Below are 24,771 nucleotides of genomic sequence, written 5' to 3'. Positions count from 1 at the left end.
GTGTAATCCACTGCTAGTAATCCCAAACGGGTGTAGTCTACTGCAGAGGTGCAGGGTGTCCACTGCTCCATTAGTGAGGATAAGGGATGGGTTTCAAATGATCGGATTGTTCTTTGTTGAAGTCATCTTTACTGGGACATTGGATTGGGAGATGCAGGTGACACAAATGCCTTTCTCTTCTAATGGAATTTCTAAGTATTTACTGATCAGTCATTTATAGACAAGTCAAGAGATACAAGACAGAGCAGATCAAATGCAGACATTCCTTTCATTGCATGGTTTGATTTGAGGTTATTGACAATTGATTTGTGGCAAAATATTACTTCTGTATAATCCAAGAAAATAACTTGAGAGCATGTGTTACCATGGGGACATCTAGTGGTAAGGTGCGAGTCATAATCAAGTACACATACTGTACTGTACACATGTTGTATACGGTTGCTACACTTGTCAATCGTTCATGGTGTAGACTTCTTGGTACTATTGAATATGAAAATAAATATTTATCACAATGTTCTGCTTTTTTATACTGTAACATGTTTCAACCGAACATTGGCCTTAAAGAATGGATCTTACGATAACAGTTTTCAGTTAGCTTGACAAGAGCATGCATCTTTATCCTTAATAAAACAATTCACTCTGCTCCAGTCCAGATAATGGCCTGGCCTACTGGCCTATTCAGCCTAGACAGATGGCCCTCTGACTGTGAGCTGAGGGCAGCCAGCCAAGCACAGAGTCTGGAAGGGGGGGTTTGACCATGACAATGTACTGCACACAGGACCAGTCTAGACAAAGTGATACTAACAAATATTACTGGTTAATATATGAAAATGAAAAAAATCGATTTAAGACATTACGCCTATCTTTGGTTTGTATGAGTTCCTTCGTATAATATATTTTCAGTGAAGGCTACCTGGACCTATGGGAGTGGCTATAGCTATCATTTCTATATTATCTAGTAATGCGTATAATCATATAATCATTATCTAGTTGATAATGATTATACCCAGCTACTATTGGTTATATCTAGCATGAAATACAAAAATATATTGTTTATTGCACAATCCTGTTTCTTTCATTTTTATTAAAGTAATTACCCGGCCAGCAAAAGCATCGGAATACATAATGCGTCAGTTCCCTTTTTGCAGGGCGGAGTAGACCGGAAGCGTGCTGAATAAGGAAGAGAAAAGAACGAGGCAGTTTAACCCACAGGGGCGAGAGAGTCTGAACAGCCGCCTCCTTTGTACAGCTTTCCTCCAAATTGTCGGCAATTTTCTTATTCGTCTTCAATAGACCGAACCATCGCACACAAGTTTTGCTTTATAGGGAACTCTTTTATTCGTCTTTGTACCTTCACTCGAACCTCATCTTATCGCATTTTGTTTGCCATTAGCTAGTTTGCTAACGTATTAGCTGCATGTAACTGTCTCATTGACAAATCGCTAACATAACGAGGTGAAAACTTCTGTTTAGTTTAGACAAGTCGAGTTGACGCATTTGGCATAGTTATTAAGCTAGCAAGCTAACTTAGGTGGAAGTAAAACGTTTAGCACATTGATTTGTCTGTCGGAAATAATTTGACTAAGCAGACAGTGTGGAGTAACGTGAACGTTAGAAAGAAACGAATCCTCTGTTCTGATTTCCAGTTTGGACTCGTTGGCGGGGCGTTGCTGTGTCTTCAAAATCATTGCACCGGTAACGACGTTTTCCTGCTTGCAACCGTTCTGACGGGATCGACTATATCATCCAGCTCGAGCTAGTAGTTGTCGGATACGCGTTTACAATCTTTGCATTGTAGGATAGCTAGTTAGAGTAATTAAATTTAGAAAATGGCCAATAGTATCGAAGCAGTGAAGCGAAAAATTAAAGTTTTGCAGCAACAGGCGGATGAAGCCGAGGAAAAAGCCGAGGTCTTGCAAAGACAAGTTGAAGAGGAGAAGAGATCAAGGGAACAGGTAACATTGAAATTGCTTTCCTTCTGCCAAAGCTTGGAATTAAATGTTACCTAAAGAGTAACAGTATAACTACATTAGTTTATGATGCTATGCCGAGTTTCCAGCACGGTTTGAACTGATCTCAACTGGCTAACCAGTTGACTGGTTAGTTGACGCCTACATGGTTGTGCCGATTTCTATAACTGGGTCCGTCAGTCCAATATAGTCTGTGGCGTTAGCCTATTAATACGATGTGACAGTCCTTCTAAAGCTAACGTTTAATTACCTAGCTAAAGTCGGACCTTGCTAGCTGGCGGTAATTTTGCTTCCTTAATTTATTATAGTTTACAGGTATCTTTGCTTTAAGTCAGTCAAATACAACGTGTGGTAACCTTGCAAATGTGCATTTACTGGAATGTCAAATGTTTGCCCCCAAGCTTGGCTCTTTGTGCCAAATTCCTCTTAAGATTACTTGTAGTGATGTAAGCGCCTGATTTGCCGCATGGTGCAACATTTATTGCACTTTTTATATTGCGGTTTCATGATGGACTACATTAGACCAGTCCCCAGTTTTTAATGATCTAATTTGGAGTTAGTTTGGTGACCGAGATGATGCAGAGAATATACATTGTTTTATTATTTTTTGTTGTTGCTTTTCTCCCCTTGATGAACTCTTAAATAACATGCATGTCACTACTTTTCAAACAGATATTTGGCGCAAAACACAAGCTACAAATTAACTGACTGAATACACACATCACTCCTATTACAACTATTCGCTATGGAAAACAAATTACGACCTAAAACAATTTTTTATTTTGGACAACAGTACTCAAAACGGAGGCCCTTGCTGAAAGCTGGTGTGAGACAAGAGCTCCCGGCTCTTGCGGAGTCATTCTATGGTGACACAGGAAATGTGGGCCAACTGATTGTGGTGGAGTCTTTTTGCCGCTTGCTGTGAGAGGAAATGAAAATGGACAATAAACGTGTTAATATCATGATTATTAAATAATTCCAGGTGATGACAAATGTTTGCCTGTTTTTTGGGATAATGTCTCTGAAAGTATACAGTATTCAGAAATGCTTTTACTAAATTGCTTTTATCTAGCTAATTTGAAAAGAGAGACATGTTAACTAATGGCCTGTCTTTAATGATACTGCTATTTCAAAGGTGTGGGGGATCCGGATGGCCCAGGGCTTTTGGGAGGGGTGCTCATTTGCGTATCTCTATGGTGATGGCCTTCGTTGGCAAGAGGGCCATTGCTTGTGCAAGCTGTCAAACACTTGAATGCTAGTGTCATGGCAACCGGGTTTCTATTATTGCTCAACAGATCTTACATGTTTAATTAAAGGCCAGGGTCTGCATAGCACAAGTGTACATTTTCAGAACAGGCCTTGCAGAAGTGCTCTGGAATTAAGGAAATGATGCCTGAGGAAGCAACGCCCACTTTTCTCTACACTGCCCTCAAGTGAATTGACTGGTTTCTGTTTGAATCACACTGCTGTGCACAGTGTGCCTGTTTTGGTTTTATGTAGTAGATAAGTCACAACATAAAACATTACTCACATTCGCGCCAAAAAAGTGTCGCCATTTCACATGTGGGTCCATTTCAGATTCAATCTGTCAGTTTGTGAAAGCTAGTTGGGCGAATTCACGCCACACATTCTCCTGGCACTTCTGCAGCTAGGCAGAGGGCATGTGGTTTGGAGGATGGGTGAAACATTTAGGGTATTGCAGGAAGTCTGTCTTTACCTATTTCTGGTTTGTACTACGCTTATACAGTGTATTCAGAAAGTGAAGACCCCTTCACATTTTCTGCGTTTTGATGCATTACAACCTTTTTCTAAACTCCGTCTGCACACTATCCCTGAATGATGAAGCAAAAGCACGTTTTCACAATGTTATATTCTTGATGTTTCTACAAGTTGATTGGATTCCACCTGGTAAATTCAATTGATTGGACATGATTTGGAATGGCACCCCCATCTAGATAGTGTCCCAAACCATGAGGTTGAAGGAACTATCCATAGAGCTCAGAGATGGGATTGTGTGGATGCGCAGATCTGTTCTGCAGCACTGAAGCTCTTCAGGAGCAGTAGCCTCCATTCTGAAATGGAAGAAGTTTGGAACAAACACTTCCTAGAACTGGTCGCCCAGCCAAACAAGCAACGAGCCATTGGGGGAGACGGGGCTTGGTCAGAGACGTGACCAAGAACCCAATGGTCTCTCTGACAGAGCTCATGTTAGGAGATGGGAGGACCTTCCAGAAGGACAACCATTTCTGCACACCATTAAGGCCTTGATAGTGGAATAGAAGTAATGCCCTATTAAATTGGCCCTGTCAATTCTTCCCGCAAATTGTCAGTTTTATTTTTTATTACGTTGACATCAATATATATAACTCCTAGGAGCTAGTGGTCCACCAGTCATTTCTCTTTCACAGAAGACAGTAGTTCTAAATAAGCCCCCCTACAAACGCCACTGCATCTGGTTAAATCGACCCTTAAACCTGCACTTATAGAAAATGCTGCAGTAACATACTTGCGTAATATGTTAAGATCAAATCTGTTAGGCCTAGCAATGTCACTCTTCCCAGCTGCAAACCGTCTGCCCTTTATCTAAATAATATTCGATGTCCCTAAATCCGCTGTACGTTGGATGTAACTGGGGATTATGATATGAATCAACTAGCGCATCCCTACTAGGCATGTAGACCTCTTGGAGCGAGCTCTTAGTTTCTGGCTGTGCGTTAGCATCTTTCCTTGTGGATTATCAGCCTCTTCATACACCGCAATGCAATCGTTAACCTGCGAAAACCCTCTGCCGTTAATGTAAATCTGAGTATGTGAAAGGAGTTGAGCTGTTAGAAATCCTGCCCATCGCTCTTGGTTGTGAAGGTTACGCTTCACGTCTTTTCCAACTTCTCTACTTTTGTGTCCAGCGAGGACCGTCGCAGCTGTACGAGCCATGGCGTATGTCTATAAACTGGTTACGCACCTGATCATCTCTTATCACCCCCTTGGTTTTAAATCTTGGATCCAAGACAGCAGCTAGGACCAAGATGCTAAATTATCTTTTTAGTAGTCTACTGCATTACCAGTGGAAACGTTCTTTGATAGTGACGTTTTTCAATAATAGGCTATAATAATTAACAGAATGCAATCACATTGAATTTATATATATAAGTGCTATTTGTAAAGATAAATGATCATATCATAACAATCTTATTGTAAAAGTTAGGCTAGTACCTTTGGGCTGCAAACAAAAAAGTTTTAATACTTTGCTACAATGTAACAAGTAGGTCTAGCTACCCACGTTCCTTTGTTAGCATTCGCACATATTCTACAATGATTCTTTAGTTGTGCTTACAACATCACCACACTCCCTCCGCTCTTCTTGGTTTTCCTCATTCCTGTAAGTTACCTTTTATTTTGCACCTCTATTTTATCAGTTTCAAGTACTTAGTAAACTATAACTTGTCAAAAATGTGTGCTGGGGTGAGCATGGCCTGACCACGTGGTGGTTTTAGTCATTTGGGGGCCATAGGCAGAGACTGGTTGCTTATGTTAATTTGTGTATGAAAGTTGTGAATGCACATTCTAGCCCAGTTGTTGCGCACAAATCATGCATTTCACAAGGTTCCCACACTGGATCTTTTTTTTTTTTTGTGCTCCCACCGTTTCACCAAATTTACTGAATCATTCTGATAGTAATGTCTGTCTCAACAACTCTCAATCTGGCCATTTTCATTGGCTTTTATTTCAGGGCCTGGCATAGATAATCGAATCCTGATAAACAGTATGACGTAACTGAACCTTTGCTTAGGTCACGTGGCTTGGCCACTTTGAAACAAACTTCGACACTGTTTCGGCAGCGCAGTGTTGTAAGGGTTTCGGGGCGTTTTCAAACCTCTTTCGCCAGCACCCATCGCTAGTGAGCGCTACTTGGAGTGGTTTGAGCGAGAGAGCGTACTGGCCCACTCAAATAACGCTCCTCGCTCTGCTCCACTCACATACTGTTGAAACGTAAAAATAAAAAATATATTATTTACAAAAGGCATTTTCAGGCTTATTAATTTCATTAAGTCTGAGCCACCCAATTTTTTTTGCCATTGAGCATCAAAACTGTTTGTTAGAAGATCTAGGAATCACAAAAAATCACTCAACAAGCCTCATATTTAATCACCGTCAATATTATTGTCTATTTTCATTGTTATACTATGTTCTTGTTAATTTGACTTGCATTTTAAAAAGCACAAGATCTGTAGGCCTATATATAACAGCCTTGTTGCGTTGTTTTTCCTCCATCCTTGCCTTGAGGCCACATTTATCCACCTCTCAACTTACTTCAGCTGTAGGCTACTTGGCTATGCGGCCTGAAACTGAGACGTTAACAAATGTTATGCGGATTGGATGGATGAAGTTTAGGCGTTAAGTTTTATGGTAAGTTTTGGTGTAAAAGAATTAAGTTCCTCTTGTTTTTCCGACATTACTCATCTCCGTTAAGGCCCTTTACGCAAGTCATTGACGGTAAACCATGAAATTTGCTCAAACGCTATATCTTCTATACAACCCTATCTATAAATCGCCCTGCCAAAGCCCATTAAAAATAGCCCAATTGTCGGGGAAACCTACCCATCTGGCAACACTCCCAATATGAAATTGTTTTCCTCCTATGGTTTCCTCCTACGCGTGGCTTTGTAATTTTTTTTTTGTTGCCTGCCTGCAGGTTCAGAAATGTTGCAAGGTATTGGAGATTTTTATGCTCAGTGTTATATTCCAAGCATATTTAAGCTGAAATGGGCTATGTAAATAACTGGCTGAACAACAGTCTGGAACGAAAGTCAACTAATAGTTACAGCCCTAGTAAATATGCATGTTTAAATATCAATGTACACTGGTATTACTGTATATTATTTTAATAATCTTAGCAAGGTATGGCTAACAAGTTTGCTAATTTTAACTAGCCTGCAAGCAAATCTAATAACAAAGCTCACCCAAATAATTGTATACTCATTTTATACGTAAAAATATTATTGAAATACTGTAAAAGCAATACTATATGCTTAGATTTGTACTGTTTATAGATGCTATTCATGCTTGAGTTGAAGTCAACATATGAAATTCACATTTCTATCCTATATTTTAGGTATTAGATTTTTTTTATTATTCTGTAGGCCTGTATTTATTTGCAGATAAAGTGGACAGTTTTTCATATGGAATTCTCTTGGAGAAGCCTGAAAGAGAAACTGTAATATGCAATTGAAATCAAGTATTTGGCAGGAAATTCAACCAACCCACACAATCATTTATTGTCTTTATTTCAGAATTCTTGGCATATTTGTTGCCTGTAATGTGACATATTTACAGAATGTATTAGATAATGACCTTTGTTCCATCCAATTTATTTTAGAAAGCCCTTTTTGCCTCAGTGGTCACAAAGTGCTTTTCATGATACCCAGCCTGAAACCCCAAAGAGCAAGCAACAAGAATTGATGCGCACTGGTTAGGAATGGTTCATACATAATGCATTTCCTTATAGCTGTGAACAAAATGTTTTCATATCGTTGTTTATCTTGTGATAGCTAGATTGTTCTAAACTTGTTTTGCTGTAAGATTGCCCCTTTTCGATGATGTTAGTTTAGTCTCATTTTGGTTCCTACTCTGGTTATAACAGCGACTAGCTTGTCTTCTTAATTAGTGCTAATTTATCATTGCCCAGGTGAAGCTGGCTCCTGGTGGACTCTGGGAGTGACACATTCATAAGAGGCTGTAAAGGTTGTGCACAATACGCACCTATGTTCCTGTCAGTCCGATGTGCACGTACGTCCCAGATGTCAGTCTCATGCGCACGTTTGTCCCTGTTGTCTGGCCTATTGCGGAAAGAGTATTGCAAAATATAAAATTGCCTACTTGAACCTGAATTTACCTCCAACAGAACAAATTCCTTTTCACTAGTTAAGTTAGTTGGTCAAACTCTTTTGGCGCAGTCATGGTTGTTAACTTCCAGACATACTCGTTGGTAAATGTTTGCAACTGACTATCGGAAGTAAATGCAAAATAAAACCCAAAATAAAAGTGCAAAATAATAATCCTCTATGTGCTAATCAGCATAAACTGCCTTGCCGTTCACTTATGGTCTATCAATCTGCTAGTGGCTTTTCTTAACACGCCTCCTATCGAACTGCTCTTTGCCCTCCTCGCTTCTTTTCTGCACACTATTCACCTGCTCCAATGCATGGGGTTTGGAACAGAGGAAGACTCCATACAAAGCACTAACGCTCCCAAGTGCTTTAACCCTCTGCTTCTCAATCTTGGTTTAACACAAACACTTTTCTTTTGTCTTCCTGTCTTTACAGTATCCAGTCCAACCAGGGTGGGCAGGCAGGCAGCACAGTAAGCTGCTGTGCCCAAATGGTGCCTTTATGCACAGTTCAGACCAGTTGTTTCGTACACCCGTAAATCAACCAGGGCGGGATTTGCTCTGTGCGTTTGTGTGTCTGACTATGGTGATCAGATGTGACGGGTTGGTCCATAAAGACACTCTGAGCGCACAGAATCAGCCTTGCCAGCTCTGTTCCAGTTGAGTGGAGTGCTGTTCTTTCCATATCTCACCCACGCACACAGGCTGAGGGAGGGGGAGGTGTGTTCTTATACAGGCCTCTGTCTAACCATGATTGCTAGCTGCTGTCACACTAACTCACAATTTCAAGGTTTGTGACTGTAGGCTACATCACTCCGGTGTCCCTCTTCCTGTCCGAGGTTGATGTGATATTGTTCTGCTACGTGGTCATAGACAAGTGGCAGTGTTTCACTGTGTCCTGTCTGTGTTTGGGAGAGGCATGTTGAACGAGTGGTGGGCGTCGGTGCCTTTGTTGTACGTTACATATAAAGCTCTCTCTCTCTCTCCCCGTCCCTTCCTCCCCAAGGCTGAGGCTGAGGTGGCCTCTCTGAACAGGCGTATCCAGCTGGTTGAGGAGGAGTTGGACCGAGCCCAGGAGAGACTGGCCACTGCTCTACAGAAACTGGAGGAGGCAGAGAAAGCTGCGGATGAGAGCGAAAGGTGTGTGATTGAAGGATTGGAGCCGGTGCAGTGTTCTTAATGCATTTTTGGGTCACCTGACTTCTCTGATGACACTTCCTGTTTCTGTAAGTGGGAGGTGTTCGACTTCCTGTGAGTGTTTTAGAGCAGAGAGGATGTGGGCCAAGGTCATTGAAGTGTGTGCTGGAGGGCGCTGGCGGTAGACTATTTGAGTGTGTACCTGGTGGATAAAGGAACTGGTGTGCTGGGTGGCTGTGTATGTAGGCTAGGGCACTACCCCATCCTCCAGGATGTGTCAGCCTGTTACCCCCATGTCCTGAACACCTGGGACCTATATAAAAGGTGGTTATAATGCAGAAACATGCTGTATTTTACTCACTGCAGTAGGCTAGCCAAGATGAATGCTGAGGTTTTATAGCTTCTTGCGCACTGTCATGTTAGTCACAACCTTAAATAACCTAACTATGGTATTCAGCTTGTGTGCTGTGTGAACATATCTACTTCTGTAGCCTGCTGCTCCAGTGCTTGAGATGTACTGACTTGTCATTCACAGGAGCATGTTGTTGCTTGAAAGAACTAGATTACGAAAATAGCATGATTTTTACGTCTGTAGATTTCAACAGTAGGCTTTGAGAGAACAAATGTTGAACTGAAATACAATGTGCTGAAGTTACTTGTCCCCTTGTATGTCTTTATTGGCCCACTCAGTGGAGGAAGTTACCCAGCAGACTCCAGAAATGGGACCTGTCCATGTTTGTTTCTAATGCAGTGTTTCTGGTGCATAACGCCCTGGACTGTATGGCAACAAAGTCTTAAAAACCCTGACACCCTCTCCCAATCCTCTGCTTCTGTCAGGGGCATGAAGGTGATCGAGAACAGGGCCTCCAAGGATGAGGAGAAGATGGAGCTGCAGGAGATCCAGCTGAAGGAGGCCAAACACATTGCTGAAGAGGCTGATCGCAAGTATGAGGAGGTGAGCTGACCTCTGAAACGGGGCTCCTTTGGACTAGATATCCAAGCCCCCTCCCTTCCCTTTGTCTCCAGTGTCTCATGGCTGTCTCCCCCTGCAGGTGGCCCGTAAACTGGTGGTCATTGAGGGTGAACTGGAGCGTACAGAGGAGAGGGCGGAGGTGGCTGAGGCGTGAGTCACTTCCTCTCGCATCAGTGTGCACACAGGCAGCTAGATCCTTAGCCTTCGTTAGCGTGTGTCTATGTAGAGACTGAACACAAACAGTTTTCATACTATCCAAGTACCCTCAAAGCCTCAGTGGGTCTCGGCACGGCGTTACTAAACGGGCCCCAGCCGGGGCTGTCCCAGCTAAACGGGCCCCAGCCAGGGCTGCACCAGCTTTGCCTGACCGCATGATGCGTTTGCTCTCACAGCTCTTGTCATATCAGTAGGAACTGCATGTGCACTTTTGCCATTTTAATTTTGATGTGTTCTGGAGATTGATGAGGATATGATGTGTGTACAGTGTAATGCCACTTCTGTAGTTACCTGTCATGTTGCCGGAATAGGAAATGCATTTAAGAATATCAGGTTACTGTTACTTTAACAGTGGGATTGCCATTAAAGCACCATGACACTGTCCACTCTGTCCTCTCTCCCCATTTGTCTATGTGCTTGTTTGTGCATGTTATGGGTTTACCACACCTCCACAACCACCTGCTGGTTACCCGTTTTTACCATTTTCCCCTCCATATTGTGTCTGTCTCTCTGTGTCTGTCTCTCTGTGTCTGTCTCTCTGTGTCTGTCTCTCTGTGCCTGTCTCTCTGTGCCTGTCTCTCTGTGCCTGTCTCTCTGTGCCTGTCTCTCTGTGCCTGTCTCTCTGTGCATGCCCTTCTGTGTCATGTGACTGCCCTCAACACACACACACACACACACACACACACACACCCTCCCTAACAGCAATGTCCGGAGGCTGGAGGAGCAGCTGAGGGGGTTCGACCAGTCATTGAAGAGCCTGCAGGCCTCTGAGGACAAGGTACTGCTCTTACCAACTACTGGGGCACTAAAATGGTGCCTTATGGGGACCTTCAGAGGTCTGACCGGGTTTTTTTCCACAGATGTTCATAAATGGGACCCCAGATTTTCAGCCCTCCTAGCCTCGCTGGCTCAAGTCACTACGTTCATTTGGCTGCATGATCAACAGTAGTAGTAGTAGCTGCTGCTTCCGCCATCCTCTCCCCTTTTCACTAGTGCCCCCTTTTTTCCCAATGCGCTGCATGAATTTAACCAGCTTTGAGACCTACAGGCTGAGTTCACCAAAAATATTTGACCCCAAATATTTGCTTGTTTTATCAGGGAGTTGTATAATACGTCAACGCTTTTTATTATTAGGGTCCTACTTTTAAAGCGCACTGGTTTAGGTCTCATTCCTTCAAGGTTAAAGTTCATGCCTTTCTTTTGGGGTTTTTCTCATTGTAAATCTCTCCATCTGTTTTTGTCTTTACCCTGACCCGCTAAACCCTGTTCTTTATTTATTTTCTTCCCCACTCCCAACTTGACCTTTGCCCCATTCCTGTGTCTCTCTTACTGTCACCCTCTGTGTTTTTCTCTCCCTGTCCCCCCCTCTGTGTCTCTCTCTCTCTCTCCCCCTCCCTGTCCTATTTTTACACCTTGCTAAATGAACTGCAAAACAAACAAATACTGCAGAAAATGTGCTGAGTTGGAGGAGGAGCTGAAAAATGTCAGCAATAACTTAAAGTCCCTGGAAGCCCAATCTGAGAAGGTAGGAAGGCATATCCTGCATGCTTTAGGAACTGAACATAACCGCACACAGACCATTCCTGAAGACGTCACAGGGCCTTAAGACTTGGGCAACTGATATTAGGGGGAATGGAGTAGGGGTGTTGCTGGTGATTGTGTACAACATGACCCTAACAGTGGATGCTGTGAATCAGAACGTACCATGAATGTACATGCCCTATGTACAAGTTCTGTAAATGAATATTATGGCCATCTGGGTGCATCTGTCAATAGAGGCAGACATGTATTTGCATCGTGTTCTCTGCTCCAGCAAGTCCGTAGTTCCAGACATGCCCTTAAACCTGTTTGGCTTGGCTCATATAACTACATACATGTAAACACAAGCTGAGCTATTTGGATGAACTTCTGCACAACAGCCTCACATTGTCAGGCAACAACAAGTTGGGCACGTGATTGTTCATGGAGCGTCCTCGCAGGTTCTAGAAAGTACTTGAAGAGCTTTAGACAGCTTGCCACCTCTGAGGAAATTCCAGCGAATTCCAGGGAGCAGCCCAGTCTATTCCTCAGACATGTCACTTTGCCATTGGTTGGTGGAACAAGCGACTACATATGCAGGCTTCAAAACAAGCTCAACAGAGACTCTGGGCATCCAGTTATCTCCCATCAGATGGGACCCTGGACCGGTTATAACCAAGGTCTTTCAGGGAATGTCGTTAAGCTGGTTACAAGGGGATTCAGCCGTGTTGTTCTGCCGGGGTGCAGTCCTTAAGCTCCTCAGGACACACCCCGACTGTACAGCTGCAGGAATGCAGACCCACCCCCCCCCCCCCCCAGATGATGACACTGCTGCACAACACCAGAGCTTTGTAGCTCAGAGAAAGAGGCCTTCTCTACACAACTCCCTCACTCCCATTGCCAAATGAATGTCTGCCAGTGATGTCATCCCAGGAAAGAAGTCTGTTTGTTTTCATTCTTTTTTTTTTTTTTCTTTCACCCAAGCTCTCGGTCGGTGTTGACTGCCCCTGGCTTATTGAGGTTCGGTCACAGTACATGGTGTACACGCCTCGCTGCTTTGTCCTCTCAAAAGCCTCCCAGCTTGATGAGACTATGCTCTGTCCTGTTACTTTGTCTGGTAGTGGTGGAGATGCCACTGGAAACCTGTTCCCTCACAAATAATACAGTAGCCACAAGTTTATAACCAGACTCCGTAGTCAGAAGGAAGGCTTGGGAATTCTAGGTATGTAACAATCTGTTTCTCATAGTTTTGTTGGGCCAACCCCTTTCTGCAGGTCAGTATCTGTTCCTCATTACAGCTGCAGATGTCCTCTGACCCCTGTTCTTTTGTTGTTGCTTTGCATATCGCATCTGTTAGAAGTTGAAAAATAGTCTGCAGATTTTTGCCCCCCAAAAGGGAATCCGGGAAGGGTGTGTTGGTCTCTCTGCTGCTTTGGCACTGGATGATGCATCTGCACACGTTGCTATGGTGCATCTATGGACACACTCCTGTAGGCATTATGTTGTAGTTTTGGACCTAAAACAAAATGGCCACCTTTGACAAAAAAAGCTGCAATTTTTCAGAAAATTCATTAAATTATGTTTTGTTGTAGAGATGCAGCATTTAAAATGCATGAAGACGTGTTCCCTGATGCCTTGTTAAATGAAGTGATATTTGGTCTTGATCCCTAATGTGTGCTTCTCTGATGGGTTTCATCTCCCTTACTCCCTGGCAGTACTCTCTGAAAGAGGACAAATATGAGGAGGAGATCAAGATCCTGACCGACAAACTCAAGGAGGTGGGATTCCCTGGAAATGCGTAACATTATGCTCTGAATTGTTTCCAACTATGCATGAACCCTGTTTTGGGAGAATTTAGCACTGTTATCTTCCTGCAGGCCGAAACTCGTGCTGAGTTTGCTGAGAGGTCAGTGGCAAAACTGGAAAAGACCATTGACGACCTTGAAGGTAAGGATCCTTTGTTGTGATTTACAGTCCAGTTATTAGGTGCTATCTTAACTTAATGCACATCTCTCCTCATCCCTTTCTCCTGCATCCAGGGATGAGGTTTATACACAGAAATGGTAGTGCATCCAGGGATGAGGTTTATACACAGAAATGGTAGTGCATCCAGGGTTGAGGTTTATACACAGAAATGGAAGTGCATCCAGGGATGAGGTTTATACACAGAAATGGAAGTGCACACCCATTAGTGAGGAGTTGGATCATAAAGTCCATTTAAATACACTAGACATGACACATCTGTATAGCGTGGGTTAGTAACAGTGTGGTCCATTAAGTAGACATACTTTAATGGGAATGAAATAAGGTTAAGCTGCTAGTGAAACATGGTTGTGCAATAGCCCCTGGATGTTTCAAATGAATCATTGAACAGTGTTGAGGCATAGCCTGCCATGTACATACACGTTCGTGGAGCTACACACCCATTTGTAGCTTTAAAATGTTTCTCACTCAGAGGATGGGACTGTTGTGAACACAGTAAAATGCATTTATCTGCACATTTCATATAAATTAGACCTGTTGGATTTCTGTAGAACTGGCCAATGCAGTCTGTTCCTCTCCACGCCCCTCCCTCTCTGCCCCTAGAGGGGGAGAATCCGTATCCTCTTCACATTGCCTGTCTCTTTGTCATTGGCACAGTAAGCCAGTATGCTGGCTGCATTTGAGTAACTGTCTGTTTTCTGTCTGGACTCCTTTCCAATCCCTGCTGCACTGGTCTCTCTAACAAGTGTGCACGCGCGCACACACCCCGTCTATATTTGTGTATCTCTATGACGAGAGGGGACCGCAAAATGCCTTGGCTGTTGTCTGCTCTGAGTTTGTCTGAGTTCACTGGTTTTTTGCTGACCACACTATCTGGGTTTCATTGCTTTTGGTCCACTATGCATTTTAGCTTTGCGTCACCTATATGAAAGTCTGAATGGTCTGAGGCACTCAACATCCTCTTGTCAGACGCATCATCCTCCCTGACTGACTGGTCATTGGACTGTAAAATGAAGGGAGTTAGAGGAAGGGTTCAGGTTTGTGAAAGTGTGGTCAATGTTCATTATGACCAACGTTTTGGCACTCAGACATGCATCTTGTAATGTCTCCAGAAGTTTGTGTAGAACAAACTTCTGACTGTTCCTTCATTACCAGTCAGGTCTTATACAGTCTGTCGTGTGTTGTACTGTTGTTCCTTTTCAACTCAATCAGGTGATGAGTTAAAAATATAAATACAGAATGCTTGAACTCTGTCATAATAACAGTCATAATGTGTGTTTTCTCCAAGAGCATTTCTATTCATTTTTTGGCCAAAGAAAGTGTGGCTTGCTGAAAACCACAGCTGGCTACTGTAAACCAGTGGAGGGGCAGGAAGACATTTTATTACAGGTATCAGCAGGATAATGCCCTTATAGTGTTTCAACAAATCGTCGTTTGTATGTGGTGGTCAGGGAATTTCTGCATCTCAAGTGACAATTTCAAAATGGTACTTCCAACTTAATGTGTGCAATCTGGAGCCCTGGAATGAAAATCACTAGGCCAAGGTTTTGCACACATACCATTACCAGCTATTATAACCGGTATAGTAGATGCTTTGAGCTTAGTCCTGTCAATATGGCCTAAACATGTATTCCTATACACTGCCTGAAACATCTCATTAAAATATATTAAACTTGATTGCACAATGTGCATGTTGAAACACTGCATTTCCATCTGTCTGTAAGTTTCTTGAATTCAAAGCTTGTACATTTAAAAAATATATTTTCTACAACATTAGATTCATTCATAATTATTTTATTTATTCTGGTTAACCAGCTTTTTAACAAAGAAACCACTGTGCACTGGAAATCCTCACTTTTGTTACAAATATAATGCACATCCACTAATGACTCCTCATGCCCACGTCCTAGTGGGCAGCTAGCTAATATATATTTAAAGTGTAGTCACAAGGTAGATGTTGAACATTTATGAAATACATGCACTTGAATAGGTGTTGAAATGGAGTGGCCTACCCACATAGATTGATTATTACAAGTTGCCAGTAATCTATCAGTATGTTTATTCCACATTTATCAAATGGACCACTGTATGTTTGTGGCTTCAAGTTGCTAGCAGAGTGTGATGCTGCAATGCTACATGTGTCAAACTAGCATTTATTTTCCAGGCCAACATCGTGTGTGTAAATTATATTAACAGATTTTTGCAAACTGTTTGTGGTCTTTCTATAAACACACCGTATGGTACAAGCTAAACAAAAGTGGATCTCACTGAGTGAATAAACCCCTTGCTAATCTTACCACTACCCTTTTAAAAACGGTTTAGATTTCATGCAAGCTGATGTCATTGAGCCCTTCAGTCACTGTTGGCTAGTAATTAGAAGTTAAGGAACCTATGAGTTCCTATGGGAAACCAGATGAGGGTTTCCCAGGATCAACTACCAGTGATGTTGGAGGGCTAGTAAGGGGCATTCCCACTGGTCTGAACATCAAATTCCAATGCCCCAGGGCAGTGAAGGGGACTTTGCTCTGTGAAGGGTGTTGTCTTTTGGATGGATGTTGCTGGTGGGTTTTTACTGCCATTCACAGCACACTTCAATGCAGTGCACAAATGTGTTATACTGGCCAGTTGGTCATTGTGAAAACTGGATGTTTACACAGATGGAGTCATGTACAACATAAGTTGGGTCATATTGATTTGCTTGTGAGAGTTTGAATAGACAGCTCTGCTGAAATGGCTCAAACCCATTCTGCTGTCCTATCTGTGTACCTGGCTTAGGCTGCTTAGCCACAACCAATAGTTTTTTTTCCCCCTTCTGTTTAGTCAAGCAGTTGCAAGTCAATAGTACTTCAGTGCTCGACACCCGTCTGTTTTGTACCTGCTCCAGGACAAATTGCGTGTTGGGGAAACATGTTGTATTCTGAAAAAGCAGGTGTAGGTGTACCCCACTTTTCCCTTCTTTGGCCCTGTCTCATCGCAGCCACTCCCAAAGGATCGAAGACATTGGCTGCAGCCAGCTTTCCTCCCAAGAAATACCTGCCAAGTCATTATGATTTTTCTCTTCCAACTAAGTCATGTGGGATAATCTGTATATGAGTGCGCCCACACCCCTCAGCTTTTCAAATGATTGAGGGGATTGTCGCTCTATTTTGCCAATCAAGCTCTCACAAATAAAATGCACTTGTTAATTCATGGGCACAGTGGAGATGAACAGGTTGACTGTTCAGTTTAGGTATAGTTTTCTCAAACTTAAAAGCCAAATAAATGGCTTTTGAAAGTAACTTAGGGTTACTTTCAAAAGCCATTTATTAACCCTAACCCTATCTGTCGTAAGGGAATTTGAATTTCACTCCGTTTGGTCCTGATATAAATTTGGGATCTGAGATGTTGTGTGAGAACCCATTCTAGAGCACTATAGGAAGGTCTTATTTTGAAATGCCAACAATAAAGCATTTATTCAGTGTGTCAAAGTAAACCAATAGATTGATGGGAGAAAAACCACAATAACCAAATATTATTTTTGTTTGAGACAGCTTTTAGAGTACTCTAGAGGGTAGAATATTGAGGTATGTCCTCCAAAGCACTTCCCACCAAGCTGTTCTGCATCTTATCACACTTCTCGCTCAACAAGCAACTATGCCAGAACCAATGCGACAGTGCCCTTGTAACAGTTGTGCTTCTTGCACCTGACCTGCCAGAAGGACCGAGTGCAACGTGGCAAGCAAGCTTTGGTCATTAGATTGTTTTTGTTAAATAGTTTTGTATTTTTGTAATTACCCTTGTGTGTTAGGAGTGGGCGATACGGACAGAAAAAAACGATTTTTGGCGATTTTGACGATGTCCTTTAAAAATGTGTTGTCTGAATTAATCACTGACGATAATGGGCACAATGTTGAATGAAAAGGTATTTATTTTCTTAATGTAAGTATTCAAGTAAAAACAATTAAGACATAAAAATACTAATTGAACCTGTGTAGAAACATTGAACTCTGAGTAAACATTCAGTTGTACACCTCTGCTGTAATGTAAATTGTGCAGCATACAAGCAAGATGAAATCATAATAAACAAAGGGCTGTGTTCTGTAACATATTGCACACAACCATGTCCTCATGGCCTTATTGAACAAATGCCTAACTTCAAGTACTGCCAAGTACAAAGATAACACAGAAATAAAAAGGAAAATCTGGCCGAACGGTGCACTTCCAAATCAGATTCTTAAATATAAAATACATTTATAAATTTGTTGACAAATGACATTAAAGGCCACAATTTACAGACAAATAAAAAGTCATTATTACAGCACACACTGGCATGGACAGATGCTGGAACTTCATAGAACATTATAGGCCAACTGTTCACATGTACATTTACTTTAAATGATGAGCCAAGAACACCAGTCTGTCCACAGTGTCAGGGTTAAGTGCGGCCCGGTGACGTTACATTTCCTCCAGGGCAGAGTGCCCTTTCTGAAGGGCTGCTTGAGGCAGGGATGCATAGATATTTTTTTGCATGTCTGGGGAAATTTACCTCTTGTGATTTCCACCAATCAAGTGGATTAACATCACTGTCCACCTCAGGTATCAGTAAGTATACCTTTTTTTAAATGGCAGTGGCCAGTGACTCCTCTCCTCCGACTTTGCGTTTTTTGAAGTAACTCCCAAAATACTTTTTTGCTGCCTCCCTGGTGTCATCACCACCCCCACTTGCTCCACCTTCTGCAGCTGTATCCATAGCAGCAGCAGCAGTTGAGGGGCCTAGGGCAGGGCTGTCTTCCACTGTCTTAGCCATGATTTCAGTGGTAATTGTTGATGCAATGGCTTTAATCTGATCATCATCATTGTAACGGTTTTTGAAGCGGGGGTCAAGTGTGGATGCCAAACTTAACAGGTTTGAGGTAGGACTGTTACAGGTTGCTCACCTGAAAGAGCGTCTGTAAACTCTAACAGAGCACTAAGGGCTTTTCTCACTGATTCCAGCACATCAAAATCTTACCATGTTGGAATAAGATGCCTGCACTTTTTGTCTGCACTCAGCACATGACGAATCGCCTTTTCTTGCTCAATAAATCTCTCTATAATGCGCTTTCTTGAGCCCCATCTTGTTGGTGATTCTGTGAAGAGTTTATGCTCTGGGAACATCAGCTGATCTTGGGCATCAGTGCTCTCTTCATTTTCCAGCTATGGGGAAAAAGCTCCAGCGACCTTCTTGCAAACTCCAATGGCTCTGTGTACTCTAGGATCCCTCATGCTCCTCTCTGGAAAACATTTCATATTTACAGAACAACATTTATTGTGAGCCAATTTCAGTTTAATGATGTGATGTCCTTGTCAGATATGTTGGTCTAATAGTAGTTTACCTTTACACTAAATTTGTATGCATTTGTTTATTGCAGTTTAATTACTGTTAATTTAATGTAGAATTGTTCAATTGTCCATTTCATATGCCTAGTGCAAAAACTTTGCCTATTTTTGTTCCTTTTTGGAAAAAAACAAAATAACTTTCACATCAACTACGTTTTATAGAAGCAATCAAAGTAGGCCACTTACCAATGGCAATATGGAGTCTGTGCCCAAAACACAGTAGCCTTGACCAGCTGTTAACTCGGAGTGCACTGACAATGTTTGCAACGCTGTCTGTGGTCATTCAAGCCATACAATCTTCCCTCAGCGACCATAAAGCCAGGGCATCCTTTAGACCTTCAGCAATGATGTCGCCAGTATGGTCATCTGGGAAGTAAGATGTTTGCAAACAAAAGTGCTGAAGTAGCCAAGATTCGTTGATGAAATGCAACGTCAAGGAGAGGTACGGCTCAGATGTTCTGCTCGACCATAAATCCGTAGTGGTTGCGAAGTGTGACATCTTCTGCAGTTTGTCACAAGTTGGCGAAATGAGTCATAAGTTAGGCAGGGCAGTTGAGCTGAAATACTTTCAGCTTGGCACTGTATATCTGTCTAGGGTATTCATGAGTTTTATAAAGCCTTCTCTTTCCACCAGCTGAATCGGCAGCATTTATTTTCCTATAAACTTGGTGATAGCATTTGTAATGTCTTGCCACCTGTTGCTTTTTTTTTTTATCGTAGGGCACCTATCTGCTAAACGACTCCGCTAAAGTTTGCAGAGGGTGTTGTTCAGCAGGTACCTTAGCCGATGTCGGCTTTTCTTGGGCAGCGGAGTCTCGAAGCTTTTCATTCATTGCTATGGTTGGTTCGCAGGTGGTGAATCAAGTTGGTCGTCGAGCTGCTTTTAACAGCGACATGTTTCCAACACACCTTTCAGTGCCGTCTTTTGTGCAACATCAGTCTTCTCAAAAACAAACCACTTCCATGCAAGTGCGGTTGATCCACGTTTAGCAACTAAGTCATCAGAGGTAGATCGTGAGGCTGTGGGTGTCTGCATGTTGTCTCCTTTTGTCAAACGTTTAGCCCGCGTTAACCGGTGTTGCGATCATGTGCGGTAACCATGCCTTTGAGAGATGACGTGACCACGTAGGCCCAATAGCGATCATGTGACTTGCCCTGCTGCAGCCAAGGGCTTTTGCTGCACGCACCTCTAATTTTGGGAATGTGTAGAGTTTTAATGCCTGTTTTGTAGTGTGTTTTTTCAAAGTAATTTAAATACTCAATGTCAATTTGCACATCGTTTAACACAACAATCAAGATATTATCATAGACGACATCGCCCACCCCTATTGTGTGTTGAGATGGTTTTGAGTAATGTGCCATAGTTTTAGATCTCTAATGAATCAATCAAAAATGCCACTCATCAAGTTTTCTGTGATTTACAGACGCACTGGCCAATGCCAAGGAGGAGAATGTCAAGATCCATGCTACCCTGGAGAAGACACTGGAGGACCTGAACAGCTTCTGATTGGCTACTGGAGCTGTGGCGTGGCATCCGCATCTTCAGCACCACCCTTCTTATTGCTCAACCTCCTCTGACCCAGCCCCTCTCTCCTACTGGGTGACTGCTTTATCAACATGGGGAGGGAGGCTGTTGATTGTATTTTTGTCTTTTTGGTGATGGTAGCACTTTCTTCAGTCCACATCTAGCCTAAAGTTTTCCTCAAATAGACCAAAATGACCACATTCCCTCTAGTATTTGCCGATGCCCTCCTTTTGTAACTTCTTCATAGCAGTCATCTCAAAAGGCCGACACGTTCCATCACCCACGTCTTAACCTTTAATCACAGGTTTCTAATTTGACACATTCCAGCTTAGGTGTGAATGTTTTAAGGTGTCTTTTTTGTCTGTTAGCCATTTAGTTGTAAAGGTTTAAATACACACAGCTTTTTGCTTTTCCTCATCACAACCAGTTAACAGGGGTGTATTGGGTTGGACATACAGCAGGGGGACATTCCCCATAAGAATACTTGCCCTACCAACATATCTCTGGCCCCTCTAACCATTCAACCTTTTCTGGACAAGCCATTCACATGCACTGCTTTTCTACTGTGCCAATGTCCAGAGGATCCACAAACGGCAACATTTTTGCACGTTTTTGGTTAATTTTAAAAGTACTGGCTGGGGCTGATGGTTTTTCTTAAGGCAGTAGTGTTTTGATGCATGATCATTTGTAATTTGTTCTATATGGAGGCATTTTTCAAAAAGGGCCATTATCTAAAATGACTGTAAATTTAACGGTTTTCTTTCCTCATCAAGATCAGGAAATTTTGACAAGAAGGTTGTATGATGTTAAAGGAGTAGATTGTGCCATAGCTTCAGAAGGAATTGGACAGAATATTTTAGCTTATTGCAGCCTATGTTCTTTTGTTTTGTTTTAGTTAGGGAATTGGGATATTTATCTGGATGAGATGATGTAAGGACAAGGGGAGGGGTGTGATCAGCCAATCACCACACATTCCACTGCCAAAATGGACTCGTAGGGGCCAATGAGGGGGAATAGGGAGAAGGGAAACGAGGGTATTATCTACACCTCTTATCAGTATAGATCAACAGTTTTTTTTCGAGCAAATTAAGTGAAACGAAAACCTTAAAATGAATAACTGGAACTTTTCACTTAAAACTAAGGCCATACAAAGTTGATTTACTGTTACATGTATGCTACTTGTCACATTTCTCAAATATTTTTAAAAAGCATCAGGAGATACAACTTCCTCGTAGACACAATAGTATTTGTACAAATCTGTACACTAATTTGCTCGCTCACCAGTTTTGAAAACAGTGAAACAGTTAACCAAGTTTGTTTGGCCAAAGCGGTGTAAACATTTTGTTACCAGTAATGTTTTCATTGTAATAATCATGACACAATTGATTTTTTTTTTTTTTAAATAAAGGACCATGATTTGTATTGACATTACAAAATTGACTTTATTTTCTGTTCAGTTTTTCACAACATTTAGGTATAGGGACTGTTCTTGAGGTAAACGATGAACTCTCAACCGCTTATTTAAAACTTAGTTTCTCCATTAAATTGTAAACACTGATTTTCCTCATCTCTACCTTTAAGGTGTAATGTGTAGAATTGATTATGTGGAAGGTATAGAATGTTTTTGTGTTAGTAAACAGTGACTATGTATTTTGTGGGTGGAGCCAACTAGTGGCAGAAAGTGACAGCTCTTTACAACATAGGAATATGGATCATCTGTATACCTTCTACAATTAAGTAAATGTCATATCCCAGACTTTTTTTTTACCGTATATCAAATTCATTCATTAAATGCTTGCAGAAATGAGTAAGCTAAACTAAGTATGAGCAATTCGGTTTGTTTGCATACTAATTCTGCTTACACGCTAGCTTATGTTGCTAACGTTGGTCAATGGTGTTTACCAATATGAAAATGGCCTACTAAGAATGCCAGCTTTGTGGTTGCTGCTGTTATAACTACATCATTGATTTTGCCTGTGTGATAAATGGTGGACAAAACATTGCCTGATATGAAATGACCTTTCTGGATTATTTCATCAGTCCAGTCTGTTTAATGGCTTGCAACCATAAACATCTGCATTTAGCTTCAAATGGCTTTGACAACGGTATTCTATAAAAATGAAGGCCATATTTTTTGCATTCCTATTCCAACGTCCAACGGCTCAAAATGTTTTTCCGTTAGTCCAAGGTTTGTCCTCGTTTCCCTACAATTGTTCCCGCAGTTTTCTGGGACCACCAAACTTCAGTGACGTAACTTACATCCACTCCAAATAGGTCGATAGGGGCTTTGGGACACAATAATGCAAAGACCACATGGATAAGGACAGTCACCTTGAAATAACCATATTACAAACACCGCTGTAGAGGTCACGTTGATTGCCAATTAGCAGTACGTGTGTCTGCTATATTAGAGGACAATTAACACTAAGATTTGCATTTAAAGCAACATGAGGCAACAGAGTTCTAGAGAGACCAACTAGTTTGCACTCAAATTGCAGGTGCAAAACCATTGTATATATTAAAACTCAAAAAGCATGACCAAATGTGCCGATCATGGACAAATTGCATCAGCAAACAGGAAATGTGATAGCAAGTTAAACCTGACCGGTGGATTGACAGACACTAACAGGGCAGTTGCTCAATGGCCCTAAAGTCCATGTCTCTAAGATTCACTGGAGGATGCGGGTTTTCCAACTGACAACAGAAGCCAGTCCAATTTAATCATATTACAGCGCAACTCTTCAACATTGTGCTCCTTTAATGTATGAACTACTTTTACAAAACCAGACCAAGAAAAAACCTCATGATCCATGGAACATTATGAGACATGGCAGCTAAATTAGTGGAGGAACATATCCTATACAGATTATTCCATATGGGTGTATTGCATGATACCATTAAGCAATGAACATCCTATCATGCTCTCTGGAATGTATAGAAATGCTGGCCCAGGTGACTTTGGATCAAGGTGGTAAGAGGAAAGGATGCAAGTGACTTTGAAGGAGGGTTCATTATTGGGGCACAGATGGCAGGAGCTTCAGATCTATGGGATAATGTAGATCTATGGAAAAGACATCAGTGAGTAGGGTTGGAAATTGTGGTGAAAATCACACATTCAATGACCGTGATCCTTGTGCACTAATGTGATTTGTAAGGACAAAAGGAGGAGCAACTCTTTCCCAGGAGAATGTCAATGTAAAACATGGTCAGACAGTGTCGGCACAACATAGGCACTGGTACAGAGATATGGAATAAAGTGATCTGGTCTGATGAGTCGTCCTTCATGATTTTCTCATCAAGTGGACGAGTGCATGTGTGGCATACACCTAAAGAAAGGTATAGGCCTGAATGCTGGATCCCAACAGTAAGGGTGTCTGGAGGCTCTGTTATGCTGTGGGGGGTATTTTACGGTTGGAGTTTGAGTTCACTTGCCCCCATAGAGAAAGGTTACTGCAAATCATTACAAAGTTATTCTGAGTGATCATCCTTTTACTATGGTGAAATATTTCTATCCTGATGAGAAAGGTCATCCAGGTCATCCAAAGCCCCCATCCACAGGGGTCACAGTGGTTTGATGAGTATGAAAATGGTGAATCACATGCTATTGACCTTTGCAGTAACCAGATCTCAACCCAATTGAAAACCTATGGGAGATTTTGGACCAACATGTTAGACAGCACTCTCCAACACCATCATGAAAACATAATGAGGGAATATCTTTTAGAACAATGGGTCGTGGCGGCCTAATATCTTATTGAGACGCTTCATGTTGGTGGACATATATATTGTTGAATTCGTCATCCGTATGTGTTCCAAGTAAATTCACTTATACAGTCACCAAGATCAATGATAGATTACATAGAGTTGTCTACTATTTGAGGCTTGCTCTCAAAGGTTTAAAAGGATTTTCACAGAAAATATTGAAATGTTTACCCAACTCCATTATTTAACCATAAGCTTTCAGCACACGTTACTACAGCAGTGTAACGTCCCCTCCACTTCAGTTCTCTTTTGCTTTTTCTTTGGCAATTGAGAGCAGCCCGGTGGCAAGCTGCTCCTCCAGGTGTGATCCATCACCCTCATTTTTGATAATCCAATCAAAATTGACCCCTTGGTCGAGCCCACATTCAGATTCTGCGTCATCTATTCCTGTGGAGACGGTTTGGTGTTTAATTCTTATTTTTTAGGAGGTACTGCTCCTAAA

General features: G+C 42.0%; 2 protein-coding genes across 5 annotated transcripts in view; one reads left to right on the top strand and one right to left on the bottom strand.

Moving 5' to 3' along the window:
* Positions 1 to 1,161: 1,161 nt before the first annotated feature.
* LOC105019170 (tropomyosin alpha-4 chain) lies at positions 1,162 to 22,007 on the top strand. Of its 2 annotated transcripts, none has more exons than XM_010885129.4 (8): positions 1,162 to 1,955; positions 8,864 to 8,997; positions 9,832 to 9,949; positions 10,047 to 10,117; positions 11,633 to 11,708; positions 13,417 to 13,479; positions 13,579 to 13,648; positions 20,467 to 22,007. In XM_010885129.4, exons 1-8 carry the CDS (start codon positions 1,830 to 1,832, stop codon positions 20,547 to 20,549), a joined length of 741 nt encoding a protein of 246 aa, XP_010883431.1. In that variant the 5' UTR covers positions 1,162 to 1,829; the 3' UTR covers positions 20,550 to 22,007. The 2 variants fall into 2 exon arrangements, with proteins under 2 accessions (XP_010883431.1, XP_010883430.1); XM_010885128.4 differs by lacking the exon at positions 11,633 to 11,708 and adding an exon at positions 10,886 to 10,961 and having other exon boundaries at positions 1,164 to 1,955.
* Positions 2,250 to 24,771, bottom strand: part of pmvk (phosphomevalonate kinase) — a 24,049-nt gene continuing 1,527 nt past the window's right edge. Inside the window, exon 5 of one of the 3 annotated variants that reach the window (XM_020041090.2) lies at positions 2,250 to 2,889. In XM_020041090.2, coding sequence (XP_019896649.1) covers positions 2,735 to 2,889 — 155 coding nt within the window. In that variant the 3' untranslated portion in view covers positions 2,250 to 2,734. Of the gene's footprint in view, positions 2,890 to 17,645; positions 18,937 to 21,404; positions 24,717 to 24,771 lie in introns of those variants that run through there. The other 2 variants (XM_020041091.3, XM_010885132.5) reach the window with 2 other exon arrangements.

Source organism: Esox lucius, chromosome 20 (genome assembly GCF_011004845.1).
Source record: "Esox lucius isolate fEsoLuc1 chromosome 20, fEsoLuc1.pri, whole genome shotgun sequence".
NCBI classification, from domain to species: domain Eukaryota; kingdom Metazoa; phylum Chordata; class Actinopteri; order Esociformes; family Esocidae; genus Esox; species Esox lucius.
Note: the sequence above shows the minus strand (reverse complement) of the source record. Positions and strands in the feature narration are given on the sequence as shown.

Coding starts and splice junctions, on each gene's coding strand:
- LOC105019170 (XM_010885129.4), top strand. CDS start 1,830: ATGGCCAATAGTATCGAAGCAGTGAAGCGAAAAATTAAAGTTTTGCAG. Junction 1,956..8,863: donor AGAAGAGATCAAGGGAACAG/GTAACATTGAAA, acceptor TTCCTCCCCAAG/GCTGAGGCTGAGGTGGCCTC. Junction 10,118..11,632: donor AGGGCGGAGGTGGCTGAGGC/GTGAGTCACTTC, acceptor CAAATACTGCAG/AAAATGTGCTGAGTTGGAGG.